Source organism: Chinchilla lanigera, unplaced genomic scaffold (assembly GCF_000276665.1).
Source record: "Chinchilla lanigera isolate Chin_1 unplaced genomic scaffold, ChiLan1.0 scaffold00073, whole genome shotgun sequence".
Classification (NCBI taxonomy): Eukaryota; Metazoa; Chordata; class Mammalia; order Rodentia; family Chinchillidae; genus Chinchilla; species Chinchilla lanigera.
In genome coordinates, this window is record NW_004955474.1 from 7,150,086 (window position 1) to 7,175,725 (window position 25,640).

Genomic DNA, 25,640 nt, shown 5'->3' on the forward strand with positions numbered 1-25,640 from the left:
AAGTTGTTTTATTTTGCCTCCCGTACAGATGACGAAACAGAACTTGGAGAGAAAGGTATCTTTTTAAAGGATATATAAGTAAAAGGAAGGGGTTCAGGCAGCCTAAACTCATCACCTGTGGTAGCCCCTGCTTGTGAACTGGAATCCAAGAGATGCAGGGTCTCTACCTGTAAGGTTCCATCTAACCTGATTTCCATACTGAGTTCTGTTGTTACTTTGAACAAACCACTTAACACTGGTAAGCCTCCTCTGGGAAAGGGGAAGGGCTGTAGCATGCCTGTCTGCAAAGTACCTGTGGAGAATACCAAGTGTCATGCAAGTAAAACATCACACCTCCTGCTTCTTCGAGATAGGTGAGCTGTCTGAACATGAACATGAACCCAGTGAACATCTGCGGTTAAAGTTCATGAACATGAACATGAACATGAACCCAATGAACATCTGCGGTTAAAGTTCTCTGGCAGTCTTGCCTCTCAGCAGGCAGAGTCCCTGAAGTGTCTGATAGAAATTCTTGGGTGTCTCCGAATGTCTCCTGATGTCTCAGGAGCTGTAAAATTCCCTGTCCTATCTTATTACCTTTTCTGTGCTTGCCATGACAGGGAGCTAAGCTGAGTGAGTTCCCTGCTGAGAGCTGAGTTCCCTGCAGAGAGTAGTGCTTTCTGCTGGCCAGCAGGCTGGGAGTTGGGACAGTGAGGTCTGATTCAAACCTTACACTGTATTCTGCCAAACTGTGTACATCAGGAAAGTAAACAAACTATGTAACCATTTTAATACTAAATTTGTTGAGACATCATGAGATTAACACAAGTTATCTTTGTCTCTACAATTGCAAGAAGGGCTCGAAGTGCTGGCCACTAGTTTCCAGACATTTATTAGTACAGTGAACTGCTGAAGTATGTATATAATTTTTTGGTCTATTATATATATATGGGTGTGTGTATTTAAGTAAAAAATTATTACAGTAAAAGACACATTGCCATTAATCTCTCTCAGAACCCTCCCCGTCACCTGAAGCGCACTTATCCCCTCATTCTTCTACTTTCTGAAGCAGTTCTGGAAGTGCTCTTTCTGAAAGTCTTTTGGCTGTCATGGCTGCCCCTGTGTCCTGCGTTGTTTCAAAATATTTTCAACAATTTCTGTAGAATAAAAACATTACAATGTGTTCCTATCCACCTTATTCACTGAATCTGGTACCATGTGACTTCTGGATCTTTCTCGATGTCAAAATGACTATGAAAACATTTTGAATTGCTTTAGGCCAATTAGGTAGCCAGGACAGCACAATTAAAGACATTCACAAAAAAGAACTTTCAAAGTGCTTCAGAAAGTGGCAAAAGCAATGGGATAATAAGTGTGTTCAAAGTGAGGGAGAAGATTTTGAGGGGGATTGATGGCAATGTGTCTTCTACTGTAATAATTTAAAAAATTAAATCTTCACCCTATTTCTGATTGTATCCCATAATCACTGTGCTCAAGGATTCCCATGTATTGATTGGCTCGTGTTCCAGTTGCTTGTTGCACTCCTGGAGAGGGCTGTTGAGCCCACCTGGAACATAGGGGCTCCCATACTGACTTGAGGGTTGGAGATGAGGTGGCCCCCAAACAAAGAAGTCTGTTGCCTACAGAAGCAAAGGATGCTGGGGAAGACCAAGAGATGGCCATTCAGTGTTTCACGAGTTTCTTGTACTCAGGAATCCCATTGTAACCGTTCTTGGCCACCTACTGTGTATATAACTTTAGTATTTTCAGGTTACTGAGCCTTCCTTTCTGTCCTGCACCAGGCTCAGCCTAGACCCCTCTGACTCTTAAGTGGACAGCAGCTCTGGGATGTCATGGAGAGGACCTTCCTAACTAAGACTGTGAGGAGCTCGAAGGCTGTTCCTTGTTTCAGGTTGCATCTTCACAGGGAAAGCAGGTCCCTGGGGCTCCACACAGGGCCTCCCTGACGCTGCTGCTTTGGTCATGGGTTAAATAATCTCAAGAGATGACTTGGAATTGTTAAGGAAGGCTGAGGCCAGGAATGAACCATGTGCCAGGCCCTCTTCTAGGCTGTGAGACTGCAGGCAGCAAAGCTCTCTGTCCCCCTGGAACTTACATTCAATGGGAGATAAAGACAACAAATGATACGGTGCACAGAACAGGAGTGCTGCACTGGTAACAGTGAGACAAGAGCAGCTGCCAAAGGAGCACCTCCCCTGACAAGGAGGCTGGCAAGGCTGCCAGGCAAGGCAGAACCTGTGAGGTACTGGAATCAAACCCAAGGCCTTTGCACTGAGATACATCTTCAGCCCTTTAGAAATTATTTTTGAGAAATTTTCCCACTAAACTGGTAAGTTGCTCATTCTGGGCTTGAGCTTGTGATCTGCTGCGACCTTCAAGGCCAGTGGGGTCCTGAGAAGGGGTGGAGGGAGATCAAAAAGAGATAAGACACATAAAAGGAAAGCTGGAGTGGGGTGGGCCCTAATCCCTCAGATGGGGAGGCTGTGACAGCCCAGTGTGGTCTGCACCTTTATACACAGTAAAAAGAGGGGAAGCATGCGAGGAGGCCCAGAGTGCAAGGTCTCAGTGTTTTGCTGAGAACACTGAAAGCAAAACATTTTCTGAGCCAACTGTGCTGTAGTTAGCAGGGAGGAACACCAAGGCCAGACACCTGCCAATGTGCCACTGAGCCAGAGGTCAACTTATTTATATTGTCTACTTCTGGCAGCCCGTGTCTCTGGGACTGGCTTTGCTTTAGTCCCAACAACTGATTCACATGGCTCGCCTCTGGCACTCTGTGTCCTTAGGGCTGACCTTGCTCTAGCCCTGAATGTGTGGCTGATCTCCAGCTCAGCTACTCCCCACAGTGATCCTCCTGCCTCAGCTTCCCAGAATGCTGGTATTACAGGTGTGTGCTACCACACCTGGCCAGGCAAGGCCTCTTTAAGGATGTGGCAGTTGAGCTGAGACCAAAACTAATGAGGACAGCAGGAAAGAGTTCTTTGCTAGAAGCAGTCATGGGAACTCCTGTACACAAAGCCCTCAAGGTGGGAGAGAGCTCCCCTTGCAGTTGGGGAACAGTAGGAGGAAGGAGTGTGGAGGATGGAGTGTCACAAGATGCAGTGACTGTGGGACTGGAGGTCCCCCACAGTGGCCTGCATGGGTCTCTTCTTCCCCTCGGTGCAGATCTCCAGGGTCCCTGGGAGGCTGTGTGCAGAAGTGATGGAGAGTGCTGGCAGTATCCCTGTGGGGGAGAGGCAGCTGCTCTGCGTTGCTTGAGCCCTGATTTGTAGCTTCCAGGTGAGATGACCACTACCAAGTGGCCATCAGGAGTCACTGGTGATGTGTGGCATGGGAAACTGTGCTGACTCCCTCCACTCACAGGGCAGGGGACCATCCTGTATGTTCTTGCCACAGGAGCCCTGAGGGCCCCCATGTCACTGATGGCCGTTCCTCCTCAAGTGGTGAGTGACAAGGCATGCTGGGTGAGATTCTCATCCTGGGCTCCTGGTACTCTGAATCCTGCATGACTGGAACCAAAGTAAGATCCTCTTTCCCCAGAAGGCAAGATTCGAAACCCACTGATTTAAAAATTGCCTACTGGATACCCTTCTTAAAACCTGGATGCAAGACATCCCTTTGTTTCTAATAGAATTAGGAATCAGAGAACAGCAGATACAGGGCAGACTGCATACTTTTATTGACTTAGTTTTTGTTTTTGCATTGCTGAGGACCAAACCCAGGGCTTCACACATGCAGAACATGCACTCTACAATTGAACTATCCCCCAGCTCTTGTTGCATATAAAATGTTTAGGTAAAATTGTTTCTCCAAGTTTTCCAGATATTTCACTATAATTCCAGCACCCGGAGTAGCCAGGAACAAACCCCCTTCACACATGAAGCAACACATATGTACACACATACACACAAACACACACACACTCTTACACATGTGTGTATACACCAAATGCACCGTATCAATTCATGGTAAATGCAAAATCTGTTGGTTCACACTGTGGGCAAAGAGGTCCACACGGCCTGCAGGGGAAAAGGTTTCAGAAGAGGTAGGACTTTTTTCCTCTTCATAAGAGAAATGAACAACAGAATTTACAACCTGTGTGAAGCTCTTTCTAAACTTCTCAGTTCCTTCTTTCATGGCAAAAGGCAATGTGCATCATGTATTCTGTGCTGTGATTTTTATTGTGTATTGTTAAATAAGTACAAATACATTGGACTAATGAGAATATCTATCTGTAATGGCATTAGGAGTCTCATGTACATCCCGGGTGTACATCTGCTCCCTTTGGGGGGTTGTTGCTTTCGTTAAATTCAGGCAGATAGGAAAGCAATTAATAAAACAGGAAGTAGTCTCAGGGGCAGGGGTGGGGGGTTGAGTGCTTGCCCAGCATATGAGGCCCTGAGCCATTTTCATTTCCAGGATCTTCTGATCACTAAAGTAGTTTGCTGTTTGTTAAAACTCAGTACTCTCTTGGTAATGTCTTGGAAAACTCCTGCGTAAAGTAGGTTTTGAACTCAGCTCAATTTCCTCTTTCCAGCTCAGGAATGCAGGCCTGATGAATAAGTGGTAGAGCCAGGACAATACCCAGGGCCCAAGCAGGCTGCTTTTACCCCTGTGTTCTACCCCAGATCATCCTTACTGATGAAGCCATAGCCTCCATTGACCTGGGTAGAACAGTCTGATCCAGCGCACAATCTATGAGGCCTTCTGGGGCTGCAAAGTGCTGGTCATTGCCCACTTTGTCACCACTGTCTGAAACTGTGACCAAATCCTGGTAATCCACGGGAATGTGAAAGTTGCTATGTTCCCAAGCTGGCTGGAAGACGCAGAACATGCAGAGGCTCCCAGACTGAGCTCACCTGTCCTGCTCTCCTCCCCTCCTTCCTCCAGGTTTGGAGTCTGACAGGCCCCAGGTTCTGCAGAAGTAGCCCGGGTCATTGCTTGCAGCTCTGCAGGCAGGAGCCCACTCTCTGCTAAGCTCAGGAGAGGTGGAGACCACGTGAAGCCTGGCGGCTGAGCTCAGGGAGGACCAAGGTGCCCCCGCAAGGCCTGTAGCCCATGACGTGGCTCCTTCTCCTGGAAGCAGCGCCAAGAGGAGGTGGCAGGTGCTGGGATGCAAGAGGGTATTAAGAGAGAAAACTAGAAATGGGCCACTCTGTGGCTCCCAAACATTAGAACCCAGTCCTGCCTGAGACACGAGGTCACGTGGCCATGTGTCTCTTTTTAGTTCATACGCTGAAAAATTACATCGTAATGTGACAGCATGTTACAGTGTTCTGATCTGTTAGGAGTGTTGCACATGATGTATTGATTTGGTGGAAAAGAAAACAGGAAAAGGAAAAAGGTCACACTCTTTGCTCTGCTTTCCGTGTCAGTTAAGAATGGTTCAGTTGCAAGCAACAGAATCTCCCTCAGGTTGACTTCTGGAAAAGGTACTTTTATTGGCTCATGTGACAGAATGTTCCAGAAAAAATTCTGGGCTGGGTACCAGGATCAAAAAATGTCTGTCTTGAGGACTCTGTCCCCCCCACCGTTTGTTTAGCTTCATTTTCTCGCTGCCTTCCACTTTCTTGTGGCAATGGAGCTCCCAGCATGGACCAGCTCAGCATCTCCAGCCTTCTGACCCCAGTGAAGCAAGCAGAAGTTTCAGGGCTGTCTCACTGGGTCAGTCTGGGTCATGTGCACTCCAGGACCAATCATGTGCTAAGCAGTTGGAATATGGTGATGGTCAAGCCCAAGTCACTTATGCACACCTGGGCTTGGGGCTGGGGCTTGCTCTCCTAAAAAATAGAGACTGAAAATGGAGCAGCTCCCAAAATAGAACTGGAATGTTCTTCCAATGTAAAGGAGACAGGTCTGAGTACTTGGTAGGCTGAAAATAGCAGCTGTCTAATATATTTGTTTACAGATTAGAAAAATAAATAGGTAGAATAGTTAATTTATAACAGATACCACTTGGAAATAAATTTATTCCCTCCCTGTCCCTCCAACATGTGTACGTATACCTACATAGGAAAACTTATTTTCAACCTACTTATAGGGAGACTCCACTTTGTGGGGGTTAGTTTCAAAGTACTTTTGTTTTCCAAGTATGGTGTCTGTCCCAAAATTTCAAAAGAAAATTTAATTCAGTAAATTGATATTTCCACTGTTCTTGCTCTGATATGGTGCTAGTGATGTAATGATATCCCTGCCCTCATGGCATTTGGAATCTGTGAGACTAGGTAGACAGTAAACAAACAAACAAGCCATTCCAGAAGAGAGGGACAAGAGGTAATGCTGGGGTGGGAGATCCGGGCAGTCAGAACAAGCTTCCAGGCAGAAGAATAGTTGTCACTCACAGAGACCTGTAATGAGCAAACATTTACTCAGATGGAGAGGACTGGGCAAGGAGAAGGTTCAAGGCAGAGAGAACAGCAAACAAATCCCTGCAGGAGGGAACAAAGACCAGAGCTGATGCAACTTCTGGACTAAGCAGGAGTGAGGCCACTTCCACCTGAAGATGGTGACCCTGTTTGTCACTTTCACTTCCCTTCCCAGGACTTGCTGATGGTACCTGCTTTTTTTCCCAGGTGAACATCTTTTTTTCTTCTTAAATATCCCTTCATCCTGTTAGTTCCACCAATCCTTCCCTTCCTCTTTTGAGGGGTGATGAGGAGTGCTGGGGAGCCCCCATACTGTCCTAACCTGCCTCTGTGGGGCTGTAGTGTCACCAAGTGACAATGACTGGGTGCAGAATGGCAAGCAAGGATTGCTTCCATCTCAGGTGAACGAAACCAGCATGGGGCAGAGGTCGTACCTCATTGGGCCAGTTCAGAAGGACTGACAGCCTTACTGAGCAACAAAAGCATCAGCTGTACCCAAGCGTTCTCAGCTGAACCGAGTTCCCAGCAGAACAGAGACAGGCATTCTCAGTTGAGATACCAAGATGGGTTAAAGCGGGACAGGAGCAGCAAGGCCACTGATTATTTCACTGATTATGAAACTCCCGGCCAGCTTGCACTGTTACTAGGCAAACTCATATCTTATCTTTGCCTATTATCTCCCCCAGGTATTAAGGATCCCAACACTTTACTGTTCATACTGGATTTTAGTGGAACTGCAATCATGACCGTGGGTGAGAGTAGCAAGATGCTACCATACATTCACTAGAATGCAATGTGTTCTCAAGACAATTGAATCATGATTTGCCCCTTTAAGGCTTCTGACAAGAACTTGAGTTTGGTCCTCTGTGGTGGTGGTGAGTTCAGGAAGGCCAAGAAAAGACAATGAAACAGCCAGAGTGCGAAGAAAGGTGGGTTTGGGGTTTGGCGTTGAGGCAGGTGATTAGGGCATGGCCAGCTGGCTGGGCAAGTGGGCGGGACCTGTTAATCACAGAGGTCCAGGACGTATGTGCCCAAGCCTGTACCTGGGACCAATCAGAGAATGCTATCTTCAATTCTTCTTGTGTCAATTCAAGCAGGTTTGTGATAGTACAGCCTAGACCTGATGTCAGAAGAGGGGATACAAAAGATCATTGCTATTGGCCTTGTGGCCACTGTGAGCCTTTTCAGTGGACCGCTCTGCATTCAGCACAGCGGAGTTCTTTTTTTATCTCTCATAAATGTAAAATCTTGCTATCATTTTCATGTGTTCTGCCTATCTCTTTTTCAGGGCAACAAGAACATGCAAATTATCCCTGGGAAGAACACAGCACCCCAGATCCTGGTAACAGTATTGCTTTGTGAAGGGAATGGGGTGTCCATGACCAGGGAAGGGGATGCCCCTTAAAGATACTGGCATTGCTCAGTACCACTGGGTACCACTCAGTACCGTCTCCCAGATGCAGGAGATCCTGGGGTTAGAAGGGAATTGGCAGAGGAGTATACCAATTTCTCAGGCTCCTGGGAGAGTACCAGGCCCTGCTGAGGAGCTGAGGTGACTTTGCAGGGAAGAGATTGTAGCAGTGGCTGCTGTTGCTACCGCTGGGATTATTGGAGCCCCAACCCTGCATCTCCCCAGGGGGTGGACTCCACTCCACCTACAGGTGGAGCAACCCTGCGTCTGGGTATTATGGCTCTTCCACCTGGTGTGAGATCACCCGAGGGACACCAATAGGCATATAGCCCTTCCAGGAATGAGAATGACCGTGGGTGAGAGTAGCAAGATACTCCGCTCCACCAGGAGTATGAGGCTCACCCCGCCCTAGGAATGCATCTTCCAGGACCCTAGGATACTGTTGATCCATCTCAGTCACATTTTCTCCAAAGTGCATATTGTGAAATTGTAAAGACTGAGCTTTTGTCCTCTCTCTCTGAATTAGTAATAACTATTGATAAATGTATAGAACAATTAGCAAAAAAGAAAAAATGGCTCTTCTCACCAGGCCCTGCCCCTCCTAGAGCTGCTTTGGGACAGTGTTCTCTTTTTCCGGTACCGGGAACCGAACTCACGACCTTGCGCTTGCCAGGCAGGCGCTTTTGCCACTGAGCTAAATCCCCAGCCCCTGGGACAGTGTTCTCTGATGGACAAGGGGAAGAGCTCTAAGAACAGTGCTGCTACCAGAACACTTGGTTCAGGGGCTCCTTGCCCAGCAAATGTAGTGCCTGCTGTCCTCCACCAGGCCAGCAGATGGCAGCTTCTTCCCAAAGATGCCGGAAGGTCTTGCTGGTTTCAAAACTGGGAGGCTTCACTGAGACTGCACCAGGGAAGCGCTCATGCTCGGTCAGGCATAGGAAATAGCCCCTGTGGCCACTCCATCTACCGGACCGCATCCCACTGCCCTGTCCCCATCCCCAGCGGCAGCCTCTCTTCCTGGGCTGATTCCCAGAGTCGGGCACATGTTGGGGTCACCTAAAGAATTTTGAAATATTGCTGTCTACTTCTAGAGTCTCTGGTTTAACTGGTTTGCATGAAAGCTGGGTGTCAGTATTTTTATAAGTTTTAAGAGAATCTGAGCAAAATTTGAGAACTATGGGCTCCAATAAAGCAGAATTTTTTTTAAAAAAGTATTATTTAGGATTTTAAAAAAACATATTGGTGATATTCTAATTCTTAAGTGGTGAGTGGGTGTGGGACCTAGCTTTTCTCATGGCCAAGGGCAGCAGACAGCTCAGGATGGGGTAGATGAATGGGGGTCGCGGTGGCAGCAGCTGGTGTATAGATAAAAGGTGACAGTGGCTCCATAGTTCTGCCCTCCACTATCTCCAGAGCTGGACAGCACTGGAAGAGAAAAAAAGCTAAACAGACGGCACAACCGCTCATCGACCTGTAACCCACACCCTGAGAGGGACCAGAGGGGGGGAAGGGGAGGCTCTAACTTGAACCGTGGCAGTCCTTTGCTGCCCCTTTTTGCTGTTTACCAATATCCTTGTGCCTTCCCTGTCCCCAAGTCCCAATTCTCAGATTTCTTTTATTCAGAGCAGTTAAACTCTTGCTTTTGACAACTTTTCCTATCAAACAAGTTGTCAGGGTCTCACGGTCTGCCCCAAAAGACACCTCAGAACAGTTCTCTAAACAAACACACTTTCCACTCTGTAAGACACACTGGTGCCAGAGGTGAAGACGCCAAAATCTCACCCTATTATCTCAGATGACACCTATTCTACACCACTGTGTTGGTTTGGGGCTTATTTTGCAAGGAGAACAACATAATACAGGACACATACTTTATGTGATTATTTATAAGTCACCCAAAGAACAGTATACAAAAGAGTGCAGGAAATCTGTCCACACACTAAGACCAAGGAATCCAGCTGAGGGCCTGGATCCCACAACAATGTCTTACATGAGTTGAGCTGAATACCCAGAGCTCATAACAATGCCTCCCGTGAATCCAACTGGAGGCCCAGAGCCCATGACAACGTCTCATGCGGACCTGTTTCATGGATCTGCTGGAAAGGCCCAAGATCAGTGGTGGAATCTACAAAGTCTGTGCCAGCAGGAAGAAGGACCTGTGCTGGCAGGCTGAGGGATCTGCACTGGAGCCAGGAAGTGAGGCTCAGAAGAACCAGAGCTCCCTCAAAAGGTACCACAGCCATCCTCGACAACAATGAGGTCCCAAGCTCCTCCAATGATCAGGATGGCCGAGTTCTCATCAGGGAAGCCAATGCAGCAAGCTTTTCCAGGAGGCCGGCAGTGCACCATCTTCCCCTCCGGAACCAGGCAACTATGCTCAAAGTGAGGACCAGAGCTCCCCAAAGTGAACCAAAGCCATTCTCAGTGCTAGCGAGGTCCCGAGCTCCTTGGAGGATGAAAACAGCCAAGTTCATCAGGAAAGCCAGCTCCCCACAGCCTCTCTCAGTTCCCAACAGCCTCTCTCAGCTCCCAACAGCCTGCTTCTTCTTCTCCAGGTCTGCCTCTTATGCTGCTGGCAACAGTCCTCAGGTGGGCCTCCCACACCCAGCACCACACTTACTCAGTTCATCTGGGGGTTATAAGTTGACCACCAGTTAGCAATCCACTACAACCACTTTCTCATGTAGATGATTTTATGGAACCCCACTGTGTCAGAATGAGAAGCATCTTTGGAGATTGCAGTCCAGAAGTTAACCTGTGGTCCATGGACCTCTTAACTAGATCCACAGGGTCCATGAATTTGGATTAAAACTTGCCTCTATTTTTAACTGAAATTTAGTGTTCCCCTTGTTATAACAGAGGCAAGAAACTATGCAGTATTTGTGTCACTCACTTTGACACAATAGACATTCTCAAGTCTCACTTAAATTGTTTTAGGTAACGCAAAATAGGCATTTATGCTACTGTTGCATCGACACAGAAGACTGTTGCTCACCACACCCAACTTTGTCTTTTCGTGTATATTTTGATAACCACATTCAAGAAATTGGTTATCTTTGTAATTTTATGTACTTTGCTTTGGGCATTAGGAATACTATTCTGAGAATATGCTGGAGTATCAAAGAGGTCCATGGCATGCAAGAAGGGTCAAGAACCCTCAGCTGATTCAGGTCTTTGATTTTATGGGGAGAAGGTGAGTCTCAGGCAAAGGAGTGTCTAGCTCAGAGCTACGCCACTGGCTTTCCAAGGCTGGCCTGGAACCTGAATCTAAAACAGGAGGGAAAGAGTGAGGAGGGCCGGGAGGCAGTGAGGGCTCGGCACAACGGTCTTGCCTGTCTCCAGGGGTCAGGTCTGGTCTGCTCAGAGTGTGGGGATTAGCACGCTGTGACCCCTTGGCAGTTTGATTTTTCCATGAGTGGCCCTCCTTTCTCTAGTTTTTACCACCCAGTGAGGCAACTCTGGGTAGCGTCAGGGCAAAGCATTTCTCATTAGGACAAAGAGGAGTATACTTCTCCAATTTATAAATGATGTTCCTTACCAAATCCTTGGTTCCCAAATGCTTTGTGATCTGCACTGTCCTCTAGAGAAAACCATACTGACTTGTAAATCTCTGTTCCTGGGTGAGGATCTGGAAATCACTGGAACGCTCCCTTCTCCTTTTCCCCACACTCATGGCCCTGGCACTTTCCCTGTTCCCGAGTTAGACGTCATGCAGCAATTCCATCATTTCACTTAAAACGTAGGAAAGGGTGCAGTGGCTGGAGATGACTGGCTTTGTCTGGAGCTCCAGGGCAGTCAATGCAGAGGAAGAAACAGACATATTACAAAAGCATCATCCCAATCCAATCATTTCAAGAAAACCTTTCGTTGTTCAGGGTCAGCATAATTTTTCTGGTGTATTTGTGTGGGGCGAGTTTTAATTCCCAGGCTCAGCTCTCGGAGCAAAGGATTTGCTCAGGGCCTTAAGCCCTGAGTAATGGAGCAGAGGCCAGGACCCACATTTTCTGCCTATGAAATCTTTTTGTTCTTCATTAGAAGGCTTGTTCTCTAATTGTAGTATGCATGCATTTCTGGTCCACTAATCCTGCTATATTTCTTCCCCTTATTGTTTTAAAAGTCCATTCAAATTCCACACCACCACCGTGCAAGGCTGTTTGATGTCAGCTTTGGTTTTCCTCCTGTATCTCTTTAGTTCAGCAGACAAACAATGCGAAGAAACCAATCCCGTTCCTTTAGTGACACTTCAGTGTGCTTCCGCAACATGGATCCTAACACCAACCTGAAGGTAGAATGTTTATTTATTGTGAGATCATGCTAATTTAAAACTAGCTACTGTTTAATGAGTGTTTACTATGTGGAAGGCACTGTGCTAAGCCCTCCATTTAGGACATCTAATTGAACCCTTAGTTTACAACGCTTTGAGACAGCATTCTCATTTTGGAGCTGGAAATTTAGAAACTTTGAGGTCAGGTCTGATTCCATGGTTCCAGAGTTCCTACACTTGACAACTACATGATATCGAGTCTATACAACTCTACATGCTGACTTCTAAGTGCTTTCTAGGCCTTTTGGCTAGGTCTCTCTGTCTCTGTCTCTCTCCCCCATCTGCCTCTGTCTTTCTTTAGATACATAGGCATCTTTATATGTGTGTGCAGGCTCACATGTGTGTAATACTCTAGTTTAAAGATTTCATCCAGAGCCCCACTTTGGAATAACGGTCTCACCTAACCTCAGAGTTGGGAAAATTCTCTTTCCTACTTAGCACTGATTTCTATCATCTGCCATAGACTCCTGGTATATGCATATATACTTGTACACAAGTGATGTACAGTGTATACATGTATATCACTGTACTGATCAAAGAAAAAAAAAACAACATTTCCTAAATTTAAGGACAAAGGCCAGACAGTAGAGGGGAAAAGGTAGATGGGAACGTCTTTAGTTAATAGCTGCAGGTGAAACCAACAAAGCCATCGCTTATGGTGACCTTGACTTAAATCCCATCAAGGCTGTCCACCAGGGCCTCTGTACCATGCTGTTATAAACTTTCTAGATCATTGACTCCAAGCAATCCAGAAGCAGAATCTCCTTTCCCTATGGACTGCTGCATGGCCCAAAGCTTCTCTCAGGCTGTGTTATCCTGGTCTCCTAGTGTTACGAGGAAAATAACTCCCAAGCGGTTAGGTGTCAGAGGTGCTGAGTTCATGGATGGTCTCACAGCATCAAGGAATGAAGTTGAAATCCAAAGGAGGCAGTTCGGAGACTCTTAATGGAAATAAGGAGGACAAGAAGAACTTCTGGATTTCCAGGAGTGGGTGGCCACCTAAGCCCTTTGTCAGGGGTAATGTACACAGCAAAATCAGTGTGGGTACAACGGGGGTCAGACTACAACCAACCTATAGGATCCCAAGCATAGTTTTGTAGGTAATACTGACCCAATAGGGAAATGAGTCACGGAGCAAGGGTCCTTGGAAAGAACAAAGGCATTCCTAGAAAGGGAAGGGAGTATGGGTCTGTATGTTCTGGTTGCCCCCCAATGAGCCTGATGATTTTCTGGGCTCATGGGACCAAGTAGTGCTATTACAGTAGAATCTCAAGTTGCTGTTTATTGCAAGGGAGGCCTGCAGACTTGGCTATTGCATCTCCATCTCGAGGCCTGGCTTTCTTTGGATGCACCTCATCATCTGCACTGACTCCCTCAAGGGCAGATCCTTCTTTTTTTTTTTTTTTGGTACCGGGAATCGAACTTAGGACCTTGCCCTTGCCAGGCAGGTGCTTATGCCACTGAGCTGTATCCCCAGCCCTAGAGTGGATCCTTCTTTGGCTGCTTATTAATTTCTATCTAACTTAGCTGTCTGTAATACTATCTGTAGCCAGCAAAGGTTACCATGCCAAAGGTTACCTAAAGTTTATAAAGATGTTGTTAGCTCTGGTCCTGTGGACCTTTCTCCTATTACCCTGTCCTGTGTAGGAGCTTTGGGAAAGTGTCTTAAATGTGATCTACAATGGCTCATAAACCCTGTTATGCCTGAGAGCCCTTGGCCCCAGAGGTGTTGGAGAGTACACAAAATAGAACTGTTTTTCAGTTCTGAGGAAATCACAGCAAAGATTTCTGGTGCCCTCCCCTCCACCCACCCTGGTGCCCCCAGGCTGGACTGGTCCAGACCTCGGTAGACCTGCCCACTGCCAGAGACAGATTTGCTCTCTCTGAAAGACTAGCTTGGGCAGAGACTGGACAACGTTCTCCTTCATTCCTCTCCAGTGTCTTCTCCTATCTTCTTTCCCTAGCACCAAAATACTGTGTGTCTTGGGAGAGATCCATCTGTCCCGCCCTCCTGTGTGTTGAGTGCAAAGAAAACCTGCCTGGTGTCCTCTTTCCAGAAGCCTGGCAGTGTCTGAATCTGAATCTGCTGGGAAGCTGTGAAAGGGAGGCTGCCGAGTCTGTAGGCCCCAGTTGTTGTGAAGGTCACATACTAAAGAACTCCGGGATACACAGAGGGCTCCGCAAATGTCAGGTGATGCTATCAGCAGTGATTTGCATGCGCCGAGGGAGGGGAGGAGACAAATTCAGTGGGACACTGTGGGCTCACTACAGAAAGCCCCTGCTGGCCGTGCCCATTCCCAGGGCGGAGACCTGGCTTTGGAGAACACATTGTCCAATTCTGTAACTGTCGCCAAGCTTCCCCAGGGCCCCTCCTTTTGGGCAGGAAGAGGAATAATAGGTCAGGCGAAGGCTGTGAATAAATTGCTCTCCAGAAGGGGAGAAGCCAGAAACAACCAGCAGGGGGCGGAGAGCTGACCAGGATAAGAGTCAGAAGAGACCTGGGAGGTTTGACATACATGTCCTCCTGCTGTGCATTGAAGGGGATCGCTTCCAGACCCTCGGTGGATGCCTGAAACTGCAATGGTACCGAGCCCTATGCAAACCATGTTTTTTCCTAGCATACCTACCTGTGATAAAGTTAAATTTATGTGAGTGCAGTAAGAGAAGAACAACAGTAACTGATGAAATAGAACAATTATAACAATATACTGTAATCAGATGGCCCGAATCCCTACTCTTTTACCTTGGGGCTGTTATGTAATCAGATGAGTGTTGCTTGGACACGAGCCAGCGATTCTGTGACAGCCCATCTGATCACCAAGATGATGGCCGGGTGACTAATGGGTTGGCAGCCCACAGAACAAAGGGATGACTCAGCCTGGGATGGGAGGGAGCCGGGTGGCACAAGGTTTTTCACACTGCTTAGCACGGTGCACAGTTTAGAGGTTATTTTTGGAATTTTCCACTTGATATTTTCAGGTGATTGCAGGAAACTGAAATGGAAGTGAGCAAGACCATGGTGGGGGAGGAGGAGGGGCCCGTGCTCTGGCAGAAGTCATCATAACACCCACCATATGAGTTAGTTACAGAAGGCCTGGTGGGTCATCCATGCATTCTTAAAAGTGAATCAGGATTTGCTCTTTCTGAATTTGGAGGTTTCGCTCCTTCTTACCCAGCGCATTGGCACATTGGCCACTGTGGAATCCTTCCACTGACTTTGCACCTGGCACCTGCTCTGAGCAAGGCCAGAGGGACACAAGCGAGCACACGAGACCCGAGCCCACGCTCCAGAGTTTGCAACACTGGCAGAAGGACAAGAAGAAGCTCCATGTGCAAGAGCTAGCTGCATGCTGGTTTTCTAGAAAAGGATGCTGAGTTCCAATTGCCCTGTTATTTTGGCAAAAATGAATGGGGAACGAGTGAATGAAAGATACTTCCCTGTTTTGTTTTTTCTATAGCCTCTTCCATTTTTTTTTTTTTTTTTTCACTTCTGCTGCTATCATTTCCAAAAGTTCCAGTGGCTGGTTTCTGATTTCCTCTATCTCTTTGTGCTCTGGACTTGTCCTGGGTGGACTGGGTGTTTGACCTCCCTGCTTTGAAGATTGGATTCCCTTTCCCTCTCTTGACCCAGGGTGTTTCACCTTCCCTGGAACACCGAGGAAGGAATTATATGCATTCTCCCAGGCAGGGCTAGGGGAGGTGTGTGTTGTGGGCGCTGGCCTCCTTTGCCCAGCCAGTCATGAGGGCCTGGCTTGGTGCTTTCCTCATCCTCAGAAAGGGGGCTGGAGGGGGGCTTAGGCCCTCTCTTATGCCAGTGGGAGGCAGGCAGGCCAGGAGTTGGCTGTGTTACAGAAGGAGCCACACCTGTCTGGCCTGGGCCTGTCCTGGGAGGGGAGTGCCCTTTAATGTGGCCGAGGGAATGTTGGGTCCCCCAGGGTTCCCTCCTCAGCGTGGTGAGAGTGGCAGTTAAATGGGGCAGTTGGAGAGGAAGGCTCCAGGCAGGTGTGTCAAGAGAAGCTGAAGCTGAGGTCAGTACTGAGAAGGAGGCCCAGGTAAGGGGATAGCAGCTGCCACTCAGACCCACGACTTGGGAACTCTCCTGTCTTTCTCACCCTGGGAATCCGAGCATTCCCTGCCAAAGCAAAGCTCATGTGTGGCAATTGGTGGCCTTGGGCTAATCCCGAGGGCCCTGGTCTGTCCTCCCCAGGACAGGCTGTGGTGGGTGACATGATCAACCGTGACTGTCCCACTGGAGGACACAGGGCTGGGGGCTCCCAGAGGGAAGACACGGCCGGGGGCACTTTCAGCTTGGGACCTACTGGTATGTGAAGAGAAAAACAGAAATGTCAAGACGAGACTTGAAAATCTGTGACGTAGAAATCAGGTGTGCACGCACATACACGACAGGAGAACTGTTCACAATTTAATCATGGGTTTTATTAAACAAAAAGACCTTGTATTCATGGCACATTACTGTGTGGTTCTCACAAGCTTACAGTGGAGGCTCCCACCTTTTTTCAGTCACGTCAGAACATCTCTGCCCTGCGTGGATGACCTTCTTTGGAGTTGCCATCACAGCCCTCATTTTAGCTCCTCTGGGGATGACAGGACGAAGCACCTCACCCTTCCCTTCTGCACCCTAGGCTTTGCTCTGTCACCTGCTCACTCCTTCCCTCCCTCCACGGACTCTTCCCTTTCTGACCCCAGGGATACCAGTTGAGGGGACAGACAGGAAGGGCCTGAGGAAGACTTCCAGCTTCTCTCAGTGGGAGGCAGTTGTGGGAGGGTGTGGGACCATCAGCCATGCTGATTTTGATTGCTTTAAATTAAGAATGGACTTATTGGGTGGACTGAGAGTGTGGCTCAGTGGTAGAGTATTTGTCTAGCATGCATAAGGCACTAGGTTTAATCTCCAGCCCTAAAGTATATGGTGTGTGTGTGTGCGTGTGGGTGAGTGAATGGGTTTATTAAGAAAGAGGAAGGAGCTGTAGTCTCTTCCTGGAAGGATTTGATGCTCTTTCATGCAAGGTGTGTCTACATCGCATTGACCAGGTCCTATGTGAGCACCAAAGAAAACTGAGAATCCAATTCTGTGACGCAAGATGCCCAGTTTTCAGGGTCAGAAGGGTAGAGATGCAAATAAGCAGGCACAGTGGCAGGTGTGGATGATACTTCTCCTTGAGATGCCCTTCAGACCTCCTGTGCTCTCCCACTTTGGAGAGAGAGACAAGGATAGAAAAAACACAAGTCTACCCCAGGAACGACAACAGTGCAATGTGATGATGAATGCAAAGTGGCCCTGAATGCCAGAGTCGGGGGTAGTGAGGAGTGGTGAGACCTGTGGCTAAACACAGCGTGGATCCCTTGCCCCAGGGCCACGGCAGTGGAGTAGGAGCTGACTGCAGCCACGCGAGTGTGCAGAGCTGCTAAACTTTCAGTGAGAGGATGTGGGACTTTAAAAAAATGTGATTCCTCTTCATTGTTAAATGTTCTCCACAAATACTTAAAGAAAGTATGAACCATACACTGTAAATTATGTACGGTCCCTGACCCATTGGTCTGTGTACTCCGCTCTGGATGACGCCTTCCTGCTCCTGCCTGTCCTGTGTTTAGTGAGGAGCCCTGCCTGCAAGCAGCAAGGGGCACCAGGGACTCCTTGCTCTCTCCTGCCAGTCCTCAGATGCTCAGGGCTGCAAAAGTCCTGCCAAGAACAGAGTCGTGATGGCTGCAGGGGCAGTGGCCTGGCAGGCGCCAGCCTCTCCCAGAGCTTGTCAGCTGCCCCCTCTTCCCCATCTGCAGGCAAACAGATTCTGCACTCCAGGCAGCTCCTGGATGCTGGCAGAGGATGGCATGACAGACGGGATAGAGACGTTAGCCAAAGCAGACTTCCTGATGGGAAAAGTCTCATTTCCTCCCTGGGGGCGGCCAAATTTAGCAAAGTGCCATTTTAGCTGCCAAGCTTCCCAGCCATCTTAGAGAATCCAAGCTGCAATCCCTGCGGAGTGTTCAAGGAAATGACTTACCAGCCCCAGTTTCCTGCACACTCAGGTTGCCCAAATCTGGCCAAGGGGGAGAAACTGGTGGGGCATCTTGGCTCCAGGACTCCCTCAGAGAAGCTGCTGCCAGGACTCCGTGCCAGTAAAAAGCGAGCAAGAAAATAGAAGAGGTGGGTGAGGGTTCTGCACTGACAACGCATCCCCTACACGGGTCAGCCCGAAGAGGGGGAGCGCCTACGCGGCCCCGTGAGTGGAGGAAAGGACAACCGTCTTCAAGTATCAGAGGGCACTGGGGTGCTCTGCATGGCTCCTGAGCCTAGAGCAGTGGTTGCGAGAGCATCACGTCCCATTCTGGACCTGGAAAAACTTCAGTCCCTTTGGGAGAATTTGCATACATTTGAAAAGCACTTAACGTTTTTCAGACTGATTTCAAACCTATAAAAAGGTAAAAAGAACGACACAAAGAAGTTCCAATTACCCTTCACTGAGATTTACAAACGAACATTTTCCCACCTTTGCTTAGTGCTCTTTCTTTGTGCTGTAGTAGTATTTTTCTGAAGCCTTTGAAAGGCACCTGTGGACATTTTGTTCCAGTAACACTGAACACTTCAGAATGGATTCCCCAAGGGTAAAGGCCTTATCGTCTATAACCATAATTATCAAACGACACAACTATCAAAGTCAGAAGTTGATCTTTGATGTCGTGTTATTGTGCAATCTGTAGTTCATATTTAGGTTCCCCAGTTGTCCCTGTAACATCCTTTGATCTTCCTGGCCCAGCGTCCCCTCCAGGACTGTGCTGCTTTCGGCTGTGTCAACACTTTAGCTTCCTTTCGTGGAGACATTTGCTCGCCTTCTTTTGTCCTTCTTGGTGCCCACATCTTGGACTGCTCTTGGGGCTCATCTGAGGCGGGGCAGGGTCCTTGTCAAGCTGGCTGTGGCGGCTCATTCAGGTCAGCCAGGGGGAAGTCCCGTACGAGACGCCGTGTCTGCCGTCTAATGTCTTCCTAGGTTCTTCAAATTCTTGGATTCTGTGTTTCTCTCCCCAGAGCCGTGCTGGGTGGTTTCAGAAGGCGTGAGCTCTTTGTCCTCCACATCTGCTCTCTGGCTCTGCTCCACTGTGGCCGTGGTGGCAGGCAGGGAGCTGGTTCGGGCGTGTGGCACCTGTGCGGTGGCAGCAGGGAGGGCAGGGCAGCAGCAAGACCGTGTACAAGGCCGCGCTGTGCTCGGGTTTCCTCTCATCTCTCTGGGCAGAGCTGGGTTGCCCTCACGCTGGAAGCTGAGGGCCTTTCCCTATTCTCAGCTGAGCACCCCCATAGCAGCCAGCAGCCCTCCAGTGTCCCGGACGCAAACACAGTGTGGTCAGGGCCGGTGCTTTGCTTTCTGACCCATAAACAAGTAAGTGTCTGGCAGAGAGGCTCCCCACGGGCCCCTCGCCCAGGGCTGGGCTACTGGAGGCCAACAGCCCAGACTACCATCTCATAAACAGGAGAAAATCTAACTCTTCACTCCATTCCCCGTTTACTTCTCATCTCTCCTGCCAGGAGGGCCGCACACGGTTCCTGCACTGTGGGACACCACACGCCACGCCGTCTCAGCCAACGTCTAGCTTTGGACTTTCTCTCAAACTCTTCCCTCCTCTCCACTCTTTTCCACTGCCCAGCTGTTGTCTCACTTCCTAGAAGTTCTCCCTGACCCTGTCCTCTTCCCAGACCCAGCAACGTCTCTGGTCTCAGAATACAGCACAGTTTGTCTGCGTGGCTCAGTGATTAGTGACCATGGGCAGCTTCATGACAGCGCCTATACTCTTAAAATGATGACTCAATATTATAGCGACATGGGGATCCCAGAAGTAACCATCATCTCAAATTTGGTGTAGAGCTTTTCCACTCATTTCTTAAAAATAAACCTTATTTTTTAAAGGATAATTTTAGATTTATAGAAAAACCATGAGGATAGTAGAGTCCCATATACCCCCTATCCAATTTCCCTTATTATTCATCTCTTGTTTCCTTATGTAATTCATGAGCAAATACTGATGTAGCGTTAGTAAACACCCATATTTTATCTTTCCTTAGTTTTTACTTAATGTTCTTTGTTCCAAAATCTCATCCAAGAAACCACTTTGCATTTACAGTAGTTGTTATGTCCCCTTAAGCTCCTTCTGGTTGTGATATTTTCTGTGTTTTTGATGACTTTGTTGGTTTTGTTCTGTTTTGTGCCTGGGATTGAACCTCGGACCTCGCACACGCTAAGCCCATGCTTGACCACTGAGCCACAACCCCAGCCTGACCTATTGATAGCTTTGGGGAGCAGTGGTCAATTTGTAGTATGTCCCTTCATTTGGATTTGCCCTATGGGTCTCTCATGATTAAACTGGGACTGTGGGGCTTGGAGAGGAAGACTGCAGGGACAAACTGCTACTGTCGTCACATCGTGTTGAAGGTACTCACTGTCCACCAACACGTTGCTGTTGACGCTCTAGCATGGTCACCAGGCCGAGGCCTCTCCACCGTTAAGTCACTATTTTATCCCATACTGTACTTTGCTCTTGGAAACTTCATATTCTAGTTGATTAAGATGTTTCTTGTGGTGTTAGGGTTGACAATTCTGATGCTGCTGTAAGTATATACTTAATTGAACAATCAGGTAAATTGGGGGTGCATGGGGAGAGCCGGGTTTTTCTCTTTTCGAACAGGGGTTTACAGATAAGCAGGGAGAGGAGGCTACAATTATGATAATTATGGGAATGATTAAAGTCAGGGAATCAGCATGAATTTGTGCTTAGCTTAAAATAGATGCAGATGGTTGCATATAGAAATATTTATAGCCATGTGTACATATAGCTATCAACACTAACACACATTTATTTCCTTCCTGTAGGAGCCTGAGGAGAAACATAGGAATAAACACAGTGCCAAGATCTTGATTTCTAATACCAATCTCCAATGAAAGGAATCATGTGCACCCAGGAATAGGGGATATCTTTCCTTTTCTGTTATTCTCTTCAATTGCCTTTTTCAGTATACTATAGTTTTCTTGTAAAGTCTTTCACTTCCTTCCTTAGGTTAATTCCTAAGTATTTCATTTTTTGATGCCATCGTGAAAGGTATTGTTTCCCTAATTTCTCCCTTGGTGAGTTTGGTACTGGTGGATATGAACACTATTAATTTTTTAGTGTTGACTTTGTATCCTGCTATGCTATTTATTCAGTAATGAAAAGATTCTGAGAATCTTTTGGTGCAGTTTTTAGGGTCTCTTTGTAGAAGAGCATGTCATCTGCAAATAATGATGATTTAACTTCTTCCTTTCTTATCAACATCCCTTTTATTTCTTTCTCTTGTCTAATTGCTCTAGCTAATGTTTTGAGACCCACGTTGAATAAGAGTGGTGATAGCAGACATCCTTATGTTGCTCTTGATTTTCAAGCAAAAGCTTTCAGCTTCTCCCCATTTAGTATGATATTGGTCATTGGTTTTGTCATAGATGGTATCTTAGTTACTTTCTCATTGCTGGGACAAAATATACAACACCTACAAGGTGAAGGATGAAAGATTTATTTTAGCTCACATTTTGTAGAAGTTTAAGATCACTGTTGGCTGGCTCCAAGGCAGGGTGGTATGGCAGAGGCGCATCACAGAGGAGAAACAGTCCATGGCAGAGCAGGTAGGAGGCAGCAAGCCGCAAAGCCTCTGAACTTTTATTTCATCAAGGCCACAAGCTTATTGGTTGGTGCCACCAACACCCAGGGTGAGCCTTCCCATTAGCCACATGCACTACTATGCTGAACCAATCAGTGGAGTAATTTAGTTATCATACAGCTTTAATCCATCTTCACACACCCTAAATCCAGCCACCTCTGAAAAGCTTCACCTATGAGGGCATGGGCTTTGGGGAAACATCTAGACACAAACCATAACAGATGGATTTCATCAGGTTGAGATAAAGACCTTCTATTCCTGTTTTATTCAGGGTTTAAAATTTTTTTTATCATGAATGGATAGTGGATTTTGTCAAATGTTTTTCTGTATCTATTGAGATAATCATGTGACTTTTGTCCTTGCTTCTGTTTATGTGGTACATTACATTTATTAATTTGCCTATGTCAAGCCATTCCTGAATCTCTGGAATGAATTCTACTTGGACATGAGAGATGATCGTTTTGATAATTTGAAGCATTCTGTTTGCCAGTGTCTTATTGAGGATTTGTACATCTATATTCGTTAAAACGACTGGCTTGTAGTTCTCTATTTTGATTGGGTATTTTTCTGGTTTTGGAATCAGGGTAATGGTTGCTTCCAGGAAGTAAACTTTGGGAGTTACTGCTTCCCTTTCATTAAAGAGTTTGAGGAGTATTGGCATTAGATCTCTGACGTTCTTGTAGTATTTGGCAGTGAGCCCACTGGGACCTGGACTTTTCTTAATTAGTAGTTTTTATATTACTTCTTCAGTTTCACTGAGTGATATTTCATTATTCAGGATTCTGGTATCTTCTTGGCTCAGCTTTGGCAGTTCATATATATGAATTCAGAATTTTCCATTTTATTAGAGTATAAGTTCTGAAATAGCTACTGATGATCATCTGGATTTTGGTGGAATACAATGTGACTTTGCTTTTTATTTCTAGCTGCATATATTTGGGTCTTTTCTTTCCTTATTTTAGTAAGATTGGTTAGGAGTTTATTTTGTTTAATCTTCCAAAGAACTGAATCTTTGATTCATTGCCTCCTTTTTAGTTTTATTTATTCCTTTTCTTTTCATTTTATTGGTACATTTTAGATACACATAATGATAACATTTATCATATAGAGTTTGTACATGTGCATGACATATTTGCTTCTTTTTTTCCTATTCCCCTTCCCTCCCTTTAGCCCCTCTTTCCCTCTCTTTTTTTTTTACAAAAGTTTTATTTCCATTTTTTCCTTCTATTCTTTTTCTTCTTGTCCCTCCACTCCCAACTCCATTCCCCTTCTCATTTGAACATTTTTTTCACATTTCTCAATATCTATTACACATTTTGGTTTGGAGAAGTTCTTTTTCCCCAAAACCCCACCAGCATCAGTTATTGATTGATTTCTTGATGATAGCCATTTTTTTTTCTGGAATGAGATGGAATCTCAGCATTGTTTTAATTTTAATCTCTCAAATGACCAGTGAAGTTGAACATTTTTTCATATATTACTTGCCATTTCTACTTCTTCATCTGAGAAATGAAATGAAATTTCTCTCCTCATTTCAGGTGCCCATGTTTGGATTGGGTCTTTCAATTTGGGGGATCTGATTTTTGGGGGTTCTTCATATATTCTTGATATTAGTCTTTGTCTCTTCACTCTGTTGGTGGTTTCTCATGCTGTGCAAAAGCTTTTTAATAAGATGAGATCCCAACTGTTAATTCTTTGTAAAATTTCCTGTGCAACGGGGTTTTGTTCATAAAGTCTTTGCCTACACCAATGTCTTCAAGAGTTCTACCTGTTCCATTTTCCAACAGATTTAGTCTTTATGTTTTAATATTTAGATCTTTGATCCTTTTCTATTTTAACTTAGTGCATGCTGAGAGATATGGATCTAGTTTTAGTGTTCAACATGTGAAAAGATAGTTTTTCCACTTCTAGTGAAGGTATTTGGCTCCTTTGTCAAAGATAAAGTGGTTGAGTTTGTTTGGAGTCATTTCTGCATCTTTTATTCTGTTTCACTGATCCTCATGTCTGTTTTCTTTGTCAATGCCATGCTATTTTCTTTTCACTCTTTTTTTTTTTTTTTTTTTTTGTCACAGTAGCTTTATAGTATAGTTTCAAGTTGGGGATTGTGATGTCCCCCACCTTGCCTTTGTTGCCCAGAATTGGCTTTGCTATTCTAGGTCTCTTCTGGTTATAAATAGAGTTTAGGGTTATTTTCTCCAATTCTGTGGGATATGCTATTATAATTTTGATGGGATTGTATTAAATCTGTATAACAATTTTGGAATTGTGGCCATTTTCATTATATCAGTTCTTCATACCCAAGAGCAAGTGATATCTTTCCATTTTCTGATATCCTCTTTGATCTCCTTTTTTCAGAGTACTGTAGTTTTCAATGTAGAGGTTTTTTACTTCCAATATCAGATTGATTTGTAGGTATTTCATTTTTGGGGACACTATTGTGATTTTTTCGGATGCTATTATTGTTTTCCTAATATTTCTTTCAGTGAATTTGTTATTTGTGTATAGGAAGGCTACTGATTTTTGAGTCTTGAGTTTGTTACCAGCTATGATACTGAATTGGTTATTAAATCTAGAAACATTTTGGTGGAGTTTTTGGGATCTTCTATGTAGAGTGTTATGTTATCCACAAATAATGATAATTTGACTTCTTCAATTGTTATCCTTATTCCTTTAATTTATTTCTTTTGTCTAATTGCTATGGCTAATATTTCCAGAGCCATATTGAATAAGAGTGGTGATAGTGGACATCCTTGTCTTGTTCATGATTTTAGAGTTATAACTTTTGGCTTTTGTCCATTTAGTATGGTGCTAGCTGTTGGTTGGTCATAGATGGCTTTCATCAGATTGAAATAAAGGTCATCTATTCCAATTTTCTGCAGGATTTTTTTTTATCATGAATGAGTGTCAGACTTTGTCAAATGCTTCTTCTGGGTATATTGAGATGATTATGTGTTTTTTTGAACTTGGACCTGTTGTTATGATATATTACATTTACCAATTTGCATATGTTGAACAATCCCTCCATCCCTGGAATGAATACTACTTGGTCATGGTACATAATCTTGACAATCTGCTGCATTCTGTTTGCCAGTATCTTGTTGAGGACTTTTGCATCTAAATTCAGTAGGGAGAGTGGCCTGTCATTCTCCTTTTTGACTGGGTCCTTCTCTAGTTTTGGTATCAGGGTAATGTTTGCTTCCAGGAATGAATTTTAGAACATTGATTCCCTTTCATTTTCATTAAAGAGTTTGTGGTGTAGGGGTATCAGATCTTCTCTAAATTTCTTGTAGAATTAAGCAGTGAATCTGTCAAGACCAGGGCTTTTCTTCGCTGGTATGCTTTTGCTTACATCTTCAATTTTATTAACTGATATTGGTTTATTTAGAATTTTTATATCTTCTTGATTCAGCTTTGGTAATTCATATATATTCTAGGAATCTGTCAATTTCTTCTGTGTTTTCCATCTTATTAGAATATAGGTTCTCAAAGTAGGTATTGATGAGCTTATGGATTTCTGAAGGATTTTTTGTGATTTCACCCTTTTCATTCCATTACATGGATTTGAGTCTTTTCTTTCTTTTTTTTGATGAGGGCAACTAAGGGTTTGTAAATTTTATTTAATCTTTCAAAGAACCAATGCTTTTGTTCAGTGATTCTTTGTAGCGTTTCTTCGTCTAAAATGTACCAGAAAATTGTATACAGTAAATAAGCCCTCAATATGGTGATTTTGTCTGTAGGGGAGAAAATTTGAAAGGGGCTGGGGGAAAATAGAGAAAAAGAAGAAGAAGAAGAAGAAGAAGAAGAAGAAGAAGAAGAAGAAGAAGAAGAAGAAGAAGAAGAAGA

At 45.6% G+C, this 25,640-nt stretch overlaps 2 protein-coding genes across 5 annotated transcripts in view; both read left to right on the top strand.

Moving 5' to 3' along the window:
- Positions 1–19,483, top strand: part of LOC102005035 (ATP-binding cassette sub-family C member 11) — a 78,823-nt gene extending 59,340 nt beyond the window's left edge. Inside the window, 9 exon segments of the mRNA XM_013502712.1 lie at positions 1,782–1,804; positions 1,807–1,859; positions 3,166–3,279; positions 4,629–4,668; positions 4,671–4,799; positions 4,894–4,988; positions 7,654–7,707; positions 10,866–10,969; positions 19,108–19,483. Of these exon segments, the coding sequence (XP_013358166.1) occupies positions 1,782–1,804; positions 1,807–1,859; positions 3,166–3,279; positions 4,629–4,668; positions 4,671–4,799; positions 4,894–4,988; positions 7,654–7,707; positions 10,866–10,969; positions 19,108–19,483 (988 nt within the window).
- Positions 16,063–25,640, top strand: part of Abcc12 (ATP-binding cassette, sub-family C (CFTR/MRP), member 12) — a 71,866-nt gene continuing 62,288 nt past the window's right edge. For 2 of the 4 annotated variants that reach the window (XM_005401403.1, XM_005401406.1), the window contains exon 1: positions 16,063–16,128. The gene's annotated coding sequence lies outside the window, so the exon portion shown is untranslated. Of the gene's footprint in view, positions 16,153–25,640 lie in introns of all 4 variants that reach the window. The other 2 variants (XM_005401405.2, XM_005401404.1) reach the window with 2 other exon arrangements.